Consider the following 10806-nt stretch of genomic DNA (forward strand, 5'->3'; position numbering starts at 1 on the left):
GCCGAGTTCCTGTCGCTGATGGCGAGGAAGATGAGGGACACGGACAGCGAGGAGGAGATCCGGGAGGCGTTCCGCGTCTTCGACAAGGACGGCAACGGCTACATCAGCGCGGCCGAGCTGCGGCACGTCATGACCAACCTGGGCGAGAAGCTGACGGACGAGGAGGTGGACGAGATGATCAAGGAGGCCGACTGCAACAACGACGGGCAGGTCAACTACGAGGAGTTCGTGAGGATGATGACGGAGAAGTGACGGCCCCGCCGGCCACCCCCGGCTCCGTCCCGCAGGTAATGGGATCCATTATCCTCCCTGGGATCCATTGCCCATGGAAAATCCCCAAATTTTGGCTCTCCCTTCTCATGTTGGGGGTTGGAAAAAATCGATTTTTGTGGTGCTTTTTTTTTTTTTTTTTTAAATTTAATTTTTCCATCTTTTTTTTTTCCCCCGTAGGGAACAGAGGTTGTGGTGGTTCTCCCCCAGCCTCTCCATCCCCTTCCTCCTTCTCCAGGCTGGAAAAATCCTCTTTTATCCCAGTTGGAGCCTCACCAACGGCGTCTGCATGGGGTGTGGGGTGCCGATGGATTTGGGGTCCCCGTGGGATGTCTCGTGTCTGCAGATATTCCAGAGGCCACCGGGAATTCCCTGACACCCCTGAGTCCAATAAAAACGTCCCCCCACGTCCTGGTGGCTGCTTCATTCAGCTTCTCCTTGGGGGATCCTGCTGAAAACGTTCCCTCAAATCATCCTGGCCAGGCTCCAACCCCTCCTCAGCCCCATCCCTGTGCCCATCCCATCTCCATCCCTGTTCCCATCCCATCCCATCCCTGGAAAGGTGCTGGAGACCAGGATGTGGCCGTCCCCTCCCCAGATCTCATCCCTCTGGGATCTGCCTCCACCCCCAGGGTCTCAGGGCTCCTTTTCCCTCTTCCAACCTAGGAAAAACTGGATTTATCCCTGATCCCCACCCCAAAGCTGAGCAGAGCTGGATTCACCTTTCCCAAACTCGCCGTGACTCAGTTTCCCCACAACGAGGGGGAACCCTGGGATGGGATCATTCCCCCCACAGAGGAATTGGGAGGAAAGTTCATTTAATGGCTGTAATTAACGCTCCATCGCTAACGAGCTGCTCCGTGGGGACCTTGGATCCAGCCCATCCCCGGGCTGGGAATTTGGCAATCCCGGTTGTTTTGCCGGGAAAGCCGGGCGGGTCCCGGCAGAGCCCAGCGCGCCCACGCTCGCTCCCGGCTCCTTCCCTCGCCCTCCCAGGGGCAAAGTCCGGCCCCAAAATCCCCCAAATCCACCAAAATCCCCAAAATCCAGCCAGAAAAAATGCCAGGGTCACGCCGAGCTGTGGCAATGAATGGCTAAAATCAGTCCTGCCCATAAACCTGGATTATTTATTTCATGCCAGGATCCAACTCCAAACCCATCCCGGTATTTTTAGGCCTGACCTTTTTTTTTCTCCTTCTATTTTTGGGTTGTTTAATTTCCAGAGTGTTTTTTCCACTTATCCCAGGATGGTTTTTCCGGATGATGATCCTGAATGGGAGCCTGGATCCCAACCCAGCAGCTCCATCAACAACAGAACAAGTTCATCCATTTTTCCCATTTTTCCCCAAATTTGGTGCTCGGGAGAGCGGTGGGAGATTCCCACCATCATCCCTTGGGATGGACACATGGATGGACGGGATGGTTTGGTTTTTTCAGCAGGAAAAGGAGAGGATTTTGCTTCCCAAATCCAGGTTTTCCTCCCCAAAGTGTCCCTCTGGAGGAGAAGGAGTTCCATTGGAATTGGAATCCTGGAATTGCAGGATCCGGCCTGGCAGATCCATGACCAGTGGAATTCCATCTGCTGTTGGTCGATTATTAAATTAACCGAGGCCCAGGGGATGCACTCGGAGCCTGGGAAGTTTGGAGGATCCCTGGTTTCTCCCTGATCCCGATTTTCCACCCTAAAGCTTGGTCAGGGTGTTCCCTGCACCCGGGGATGGGGATGGATAGATGGGATTGGGAACAGGAATCACCTGGGATGGGAACTGGGAATATCTGGGATAGGAATCACCTGGGATGGGTGCTGGGAGATTATCCAGTGTGGGATTTGGGATTTGGGATCACCTGGGATGGGAACTGGGAACCATCTGGGACAGGAATCACCTGGGATTGGCCCTGGGGGTTCATCCAGGGTGGGATTTGGGACAGGAATCACCTGGAATGGATCCTGGAAGATTATCCAGTGCGGGATTTGGGATGGGATCACCTGGGATGGGTTCTGTGGGGTCATCTGGTGTGGAATGTGGGAATTACCTGGGATGGGAACTGGGAACCATCTGGGACAGGAATCACATGGAATAGATCCTGGAAGATTATCCAGTGCGGGATTTGGGATAGGAATCATCTGGGATGGATCCTGTGGGATCACCTGATCTGGGAACTGGGACAGGAATCACCTGGGATGGGATCTGGGAGATCATCTGGAGTTAGGGATAACCTGGAATGGATTCTGGAGGATCATCCAGTGCGGGATTTGGGATGGGAATAATCTGGGATGGGTCCTGTGGGATCATCTGAGCCAGGACCTGGAGTAGGAATTACCTGGGATGGGATCTGGGAGATCATCTGGAGTTAGGGATAACCTGGAATGGATCCTGGAGGATCATCCAGTGCAGGATTTGGGATAGGAATCACCTGGGATGGGTTCTGTGGGGTCATCTGAGCCACCCTATCCCTGGGATGGGATCATCCCAAGTTAGGGATAACCTGGAATGGATCCTGTGGGATCATCTGGTGTGGGAACTTGGACAGGAATCACCTGGGATGGATCCTGTGGGATCACCTGATCTGGGAACTTGGACAGGAATCACCTGGGATGGATCCTGTGGGATCATCCCGAGTTAGGGATAACCTGGAATGGATCTTGGAGGATCATCCAGTGTGGGATTTGGGATCTGGGATCACCTGGGATGGGTCCTGGGAGATCATCTAAGCCAGGACCTGGGGTAGGAATAACCTGGGATGGGTCCTGGGAGATCATCCGGAGTTAGGGATAACCTGGAATGGATCCTGGAGGATCATCCAGTGCAGGATTTGGGATAGGAATCACCTGGGATGGGTTCTGTGGGGTCATCCAGTGTGGAATGTGGGAAAGGAATTACCTGGGATGGGAACTGGGAACCATCTGGGACAGGAATCACCTGGGATGGGAACTGGGGATTCATCCAGGGTGGGATTTGGGATAGGGATCACCTGGGATGGATCCTGTGGGATCATCTGCTGTGGGAACCAGGACAGGAATCACCTGGGATGGGTCCTGGGAGATCACCTGAGCCAGGACCTGGCGTAGGAATCACCTGGGATGGGTCCTGGGAGATCATCTGGAGTTAGGGATAACCTGGAATGGATCCTGGAGGATCATCCAGTGCGGGATTTGAGATAGGGATCACCTGGGATGGGTTCTGTGGGATCATCTGGTGTGGAATCTGGGAATTACCTGAGATGGGAACTGGGAACCATCTGGGACAGGAATCATCTGGGATTGGACCTGGGGGTTCATCCAGGGTGGGATTTGGGATAGGAATTACCTGGAATAGATCCTGGAAGATTATCCAGTGCGGGATTTGGGATAGGGAATCACCTGGGATGGGTCCTGGGGATTCATCCAGGGTGGGATTTGGGATAGGAATTACCTGGGATGGATCCTGGGAGATCATCTGAGCCAGGACCTGGAGTAGGAATAACCTGGGATAGGATCTGGGAGATCATCCAGAGTTAGGGATAACCTGGAATGGATCCTGGAGGATCATCCAGTGTGGGATCTGGGACAGGAATCACCTGGGATGGATCCTGTGGGGTCATCTGGTGTGGGAACCAGGACAGGAATTACCTGGGATGGGAACTGGGAACCATCTGGGACAGGAATCACCTGGGATTGGACCTGGGTGTTCATCCAGGGTGGGATTTGGGATAAGAATCACCTGGAATAGATCCTGGAAGATTATCCAGTGTGGGATTTAGGATAGGGAATCATCTGGGATGGATCCTGTGGGATCATCTGATCTGGGAACGGGAACAGGAATCACCTGGGATGGATCCTGTGGGATCATCTGGTGTGGGAACTGGGATAGGAATAACCTGGGATGGGTCCTGGGAGATCATCTGGAGTTAGGGATAACCTGGAATGGATCCTGGAGGATCATCCAGTGCAGGATTTGGGATAGGGATCACCTGGGATGGGTTCTGTGGGGTCATCTGGTGTGGAATCTGGGACAGGAATCACCTGGGATTGGACCTGGGGGTTCATCCAGGGTGGGATTTGGGACAGGGAATCACCTGGAATAGATCCTGGAAGATTATCCAGTGCAGGATTTGGGACAGGAGTCATCTGGGATGGATCCTGTGGGATCATCTGATCTGGGAACTGGGACAGGAATCACCTGGGATGGATCCTGGGAGATCATCTAAGCCAGGACCTGGAGTAGGAATAACTTGGAATGGATCCTGGGGAATCATCCAGTGCAGGATTTGGGATAGGGATCATCTGGGATGGGTTCTGTGGGATCATCCAGTGTGGAATCTGGGAGAGGAATCACCTGGGATGGGAACTGGGAACCATCTGGGACAGGGATCACCTGGGATTGGCCCTGGGGATTCATCCAGGCTGGGATTTGGGACAGGGATCATCTGGGATGGATCCTGTGGGATCATCTGAGCCAGGACCTGGGGTAGGAATCACCTGGGATGGGATCTGGGAGATCATCTGGAGTTAGGGATAACCTGGAATGGATCTTGGAGGATCATCCAGTGTGGGATTTGGGATTGGGATCACCTGGGATGGGTCCTGTGGGATCATCCAGTGTGGGATCTGGGAGAGGAATCACCTGGGATTGGAGCTGGGGGTTCATCCAGTGCGGGATTTGGGATAGGGATCATCTGAGCCACCCTATCCCTGGGATGGGATCATCCCGAGTTAGGGATAACCTGGAATGGGTCCTGGAGGATCATCCAGGGTGGGATTTGGGATAGGGATCACCTGGGATGGATCCTGTGGGATCATCTGCTGTGGGAACTGGGACAGGAATCACCTGGGATGGGTCCTGGGAGATCATCTGGAGTTAGGGATAACCTGGAATGGATCCTGGAGGATCATCCAGTGTGGGATCTGGGACAGGAATCACCTGGGATGGGTTCTGTGAGGTCATCTGGTGTGGAATCTGGGAATCACCTGGGATGGGAACTGGGGGTTCATCCAGTGCGGGATTTGGGATAGGGATCATCTGGGATGGGTCCTGTGGGATCATCCAGTGTGGAATCTGGGAGAGGAATCACCTGGGATGGGTCCTGGGAGATCATCCAGAGTGAGGGATAACCTGGAATGGATCCTGGGGAATCATCCAGTGCGGGATTTGGGATGGGGTCACCTGGGATGGGTCCTGGGAGATCATCTAAGCCAGGACCTGGAGTAGGAATTACTTGGAATGGATCCTGGGGAATCATCCAGTGTGGGATTTGGGATAGGGATCACCTGGAATGGATCCTGTGGGATCATCTGGTGTGGAATCTGGGACAGGAATCACCTGGGATGGATCCTGTGGGATCATCTGAGCCACCCTTAGCTTGGGGCCTTTGGGAACATCAGGAAAGATCCCAAATCCCACAGGAGCCGCGCCAGGACCTGCAGATTCCATGGGGTGAATTCCCAGGAAACCTCGGAAAATCCCCCAAAGTCCCGGAATGCCGGGCAGGGTCACAGCCCTGCTGGAGCTGCCGGAATTCCACAGACGGGAATTCAAAAACGGGAATTCCACAAATGGGAATTCCACAAACAGGAATTCCACAAATGGGAATTTCACAGACGGGAATTCCACAAATGGGAATTCCACAGACAGGAATTCCACAGATGGGAATTCCACAAATGGGAATTCCACAGACGGGAATTCCACAAACGGGAATTTCATAAACAGGAATTCCACAGGCAGGAATTCCACAAACGGGAATTTCACAGACGGGAATTCCATAAATGGGAATTCCACAAACAGGAATTCCAGAGACGGGAATTCCAGAGACGGGAATTCCACAAATGGGAATTCCACAAATGCAAATTCCACAAATGGGAATTCTAGAGACGGGAATTTCATAAATGGGAATTCCACAAACGGGAATTCCACAAATGGGAATTCCACAGACAGGAATTTCACAAATGGGAATTCCACAGACGGGAATTCCATAAATGGGAATTCCATAAATGGGAATTCCACAGATTGGATGAACAATTAAAATTTCCACATCCCCCCCATTGCCAGCTCCACTTTTTCCTCAAAAATCCCACCTGGAATTCCCAAACTGATCCCAAATCAACTCTGGGAAGGAGAATAAAATAATAAAATAAAATAATAATAAAATAAAATAATAATAAAATAATAAAATAAAAAAATAAAATAAAAAATATAGAATAAGATAAAATATAAATTCAAATACAAAGGAAAATAAAAATTAAAATAATAAAAATATAAAATAAAATAAAGATAAAATAAAAAATAGTATAAAATAGGATAAAAATTCAATAAAATAAATAATAAATAAAATAAAATAAAATAAAATCTAAAATAGGATAAAAATTAAATAAAATAAAAAATTAAATAAAATAAAATATAAATATAAAAATAAAATAAAAATAAAATAATATAAAATACTATAAAATAAATAAAAATTAAAATAGAATAATGAAATTAAAATAAAATATGAAATAATATAAAATTAAATATAAAATAAAATAAAATATAAAATATAAAATATAATAAAAATAATAAATAATAAATAACATAAAATAAATATTATATATTTAATAAATAACATAAAATAAATTTGGGATCAGAGGAAATTTGGGATCAGAGGGATTTGGGATCAGGGGAATTTGGGATCAGAGGGATTTGGGATCAGGAATTTGGGATCCGGGGAATTTGGGATCCGGGGAATTTGGGATCAGAGGGATTTGGGATCAGGAATTTGGGATTGAAGGGAATTTGGGATCCGGGGGAGCAGGAATTCCCGGTTTTTGCCGGGTTTGGGATCAGCGGGAATTCGGGAATCGCCGTTCCCGGGGCAGCAGCTCCGCCCAGCGGCGGGAGAGGCTCCCGCATCCCAATCCCGAGGTTTTGTGGGAATTGTGGGAATTTAACCCAAAAATTCCTCCCAAAAATTCCCCCTCCGAAAGCCCCGGGCGGCTCCGGGATAAGGACAGGCTGGAGAGGGGGAAATAAAAAGGGATTGTCCCGCTTTTCCCAGCATCGTTTCCCTCCCAGTTTTTTGGGATTTTTCCAGCCTCTGATTCCTCCCAGAGCTCAGCATTTCTCTGGGAGATTCCCCAGTCCCAGATTTCCTTTCCCAGCTTTTCCATGGAAAAACGAGGAATGAAAGGTTTTGGGAAGGGGAGGGACCTTGTGGGGTTTTGATGGAATTGGGGAATGGTTGGGGTGGGACCTTGGGGATCCTCCAATTCCAGCGGGGACAATTCCCGACCCCGGGGGCTCCGATCCCTCCTTGGGCACTGCAGGGATCAGGGGCAGCCCCAGCTGCTCTGGGAATCCCTTCCCAAAATCCCAGCCCAGGCTCCCTCTCCAGGGAATTCCCTCCATTCCCAGCTCTCCCAGCCTGGCATTGGATCCATCCCCACCCCGACTCCTCTCCAGGAAGGGATTTTGGGCTCTGGGGGCTTCACTGGCAATCTCAGCACTCCAGGAAGGGTCTCCCTTCCCTTTGCCATCCCCAACTTCCATAAAAACCCCTGGGGATGGATTCTGAGTGTCCCAAATGCCAGAATGGTTTGGGTGGGAAGGGCCCTTCAAGCCCATCCCATTCCAAGCCCACCATCCCAGGCTGCTCCAGCCTGGCCTTGGGCACTGCAGGGATCAGGGGCAGCCCCAGCTGCTCTGGCAATGCCAGCCCAGGCAGGAATTGCTCATTGCCAAGATGCCACCCATGGCTGCCCTCTGGCAGTGGGAGCCATTCCCTGGGTGCTGTCCCTGCAGGCCTTGTCCCCAGTCCCTCTGCAGCTCTCCTGGAGCCCCTGCAGGCCCTGCCCTGTGCTGGCAGCTCTGCCTGGAGCCTTCCCTGCTCCAGGGAACATTCCCAGCTCTCCCTGGATCCCTCCCTGCTCCAGGGAACATTCCCAGCTCTCCCTGGATCCCTCCCTGCTCCAGGGAACATTCCCAGCTCTCCTGGATCCCTCCCTGCTCCAGGGAACATTCCCAGCTCTCCTGGATCCCTCCCTGCTCCAGGGAACATTCCCAGCTCTCCCTGGATCCCTCCCTGCTCCAGGGAACATTCCCAGCTCTCCCTGGATCCTTCCCTGCTCCAGGGAACATTCCCAGCTCTCCCTGGATCCCTCCCTGCTCCAGGGAACATTCCCAGCTCTCTCAGATCCCTCCCTGCTCCAGGGGAACATTCCCAGCTCTCCCTGGATCCCTCCCTGCTCCAGGGAACATTCCCAGCTCTCCTGGATCCCTCCCTGCTCCAGGGAACATTCCCAGCTCTCCTGGATCCCTCCCTGCTCCAGGGAACATTCCCAGCTCTCTCAGATCCCTCCCTGCTCCAGGGCACATTCCCGGCTGTCCCAGCAGCACCTCTGCGATGTCTCCGTGTGCCGTGGGTGGGATGAAGGCCCCGGTTTCCCCCTCCTCCTCCTCGGGGCAGGCTCAGCGGGTGCCTGAGCGGGGCTGAGCCCTCGGGGCTCCGGGCCAGGGCCGCGCACTCGGGGGCTGTGAGGAGCCGCCGCCGCCGCCGCATCCTGAGTGGTACAAGGGAAAACAAAGGGAAAAAACAAGATTTTATTTTCTCCTCTGGAATTGTGAGAGGCCGCAGGGCGTCAGCAAGTTATTGTGGAGGGATGGGTTCGTTTGGGTATTTAGGGTATGATTTAGTTGGGGTATATTTAGATAGGAATTGCATCCCAGCCAGGGGTTCCTAGAGAAGCTGTGGCTGCCTCTTGATACAAATGACAATATAGATAATGTAATGTAATGTAATGTAATGTAATGTAATGTAATATAATATAATATAATAATATAATATGATATGATATAATATAATGTAATATAATATAATATAATATAATATAATACAATGCAATGCAATGCAATGCTGTGCAATGCAATATAATGTAATGTAATGTAATATAATATAATATAATATAACATAACATAATATAACATAACATAATATTATGTAATGTAATAAAATATGATGTAATGTAATATAATGTAATGCAATGCAATATAATATAACATAACATAATATAATATAACATTATAAACTACAATATAGTTAATATAATATATCTCATAGTACAAATAAAATTATTCTCTAATCATTATAATATTGTAGCTGTATTATTACTCCATAATTATTATAATATTATAGTTACAGTATTACTATATTAATATCATATATTATATATAGCCATATAACACTATTAAAATACAATAAATTTACATTGTTTATAATAAATATTTTTATATTATAATTATATTATTTGTATTAGTATGATAGTGTTATTTACATTATTATATTATAATACATTACAGGATATTATCCATTATATTATATGATGCCATATTGTCATTATATTAATGGAATATATTAATAATATAATATTAATATTATAGAATTTATAATTTTTATATAATGTAATGTAATACAATATAATATAATATAATATAATATAACATTATAAATGACAATATAGTTAATATAATATATCATAGTACAAATAAAATTATTCTATAAACATTATAATATTGTAGCTGTAAGTATAATTACTCCAAAATTATCATAGTATTACAATTATAATATTACTATATTAATATAATATATTATATATAAGCATATAATCATATTATAATATGAACATATTACATTGTTTATAATAAATATAATTGTCTTATATTATAATTATATTATTCATATTAGCATGATGGGGTTATTTATATTATTACATTGTAATACATTATAGGATATTATCCATTATATTATAATATATGATACCATATTCTCATTATATTAATGGAATATATTAATAATATATTAATATTATAGAATTTATAAATTTTATAATATATTTATATCATCATAATAATATAATGTTACTTGTATAATATATAATATAAAATAAATATAATGGATTATATTAATAATAAATATAATAAAGAATAAATATAATAAATTATATACAATCTAGTAACATTGTAATATATTAATTGTCTTTCATATTTACGCATTGGCTTTTACAAGTTATTGTTAAACCTTACTGGGAATTCTTCCCATAAAATAACCAAATGTAATTACCTGGAACAAGCACAAACTCCTCTCTTCTGGCCACCAAAAAAACCCCACAAAATTCAATTTTTTTCCACAAAAGAAGCGAATTCTTCCCATAAAATAACCAAACCTTACTGGGAATTTTCCCCATAAAATAAGCTAATTATTCCCATAAAATAACCAAACCTTACTGGGAATTATTCCCATAAAATAACCAAACCTTACTGGGAATTTTTCCCATAAAATAAGCGAATTATTCCCATAAAATAACCAAACCTTACTGGGAATTATTCCCATAAAATAACCAAATGTAATTACTTGGAACAGGCACAAACTCCTCTCTTCTGTCCACCAAAAAAACCCCACAAAATTCCATTTTTTTCCACAAAAAAGCCAAAGCTCCTTTTCAGCTCAGCTCCCTGGGGAGCCTGGTTTCCATCATCCCCATTTCCTCAAAATATGGGAAATGAGGGAAATAAAAGGGAAAAAAAACAATTC

The 10806-nt window shown here is 46.4% G+C and overlaps 1 protein-coding gene across 1 annotated transcript; it reads left to right on the plus strand.

Annotated features, from left to right (window-relative positions):
- Positions 1-14: 14 nt before the first annotated feature.
- Positions 15-383, plus strand: LOC135442829 (calmodulin, striated muscle-like). Its single transcript, XM_064703099.1, has one exon. It carries the CDS (start codon positions 19-21, stop codon positions 250-252), a length of 234 nt encoding a protein of 77 aa, XP_064559169.1. The 5' UTR covers positions 15-18; the 3' UTR covers positions 253-383.
- Positions 384-10806: the final 10423 nt, after the last annotated feature.

Source organism: Zonotrichia leucophrys, chromosome 1A (genome assembly GCF_028769735.1).
Source record: "Zonotrichia leucophrys gambelii isolate GWCS_2022_RI chromosome 1A, RI_Zleu_2.0, whole genome shotgun sequence".
NCBI lineage: Eukaryota > Metazoa > Chordata > Aves > Passeriformes > Passerellidae > Zonotrichia > Zonotrichia leucophrys.

What these genes read in the sequence shown, in the direction of transcription:
- LOC135442829 (XM_064703099.1), top strand. Translation starts at nt 19, where the DNA reads ATGGCGAGGAAGATGAGGGACACGGACAGCGAGGAGGAGATCCGGGAG.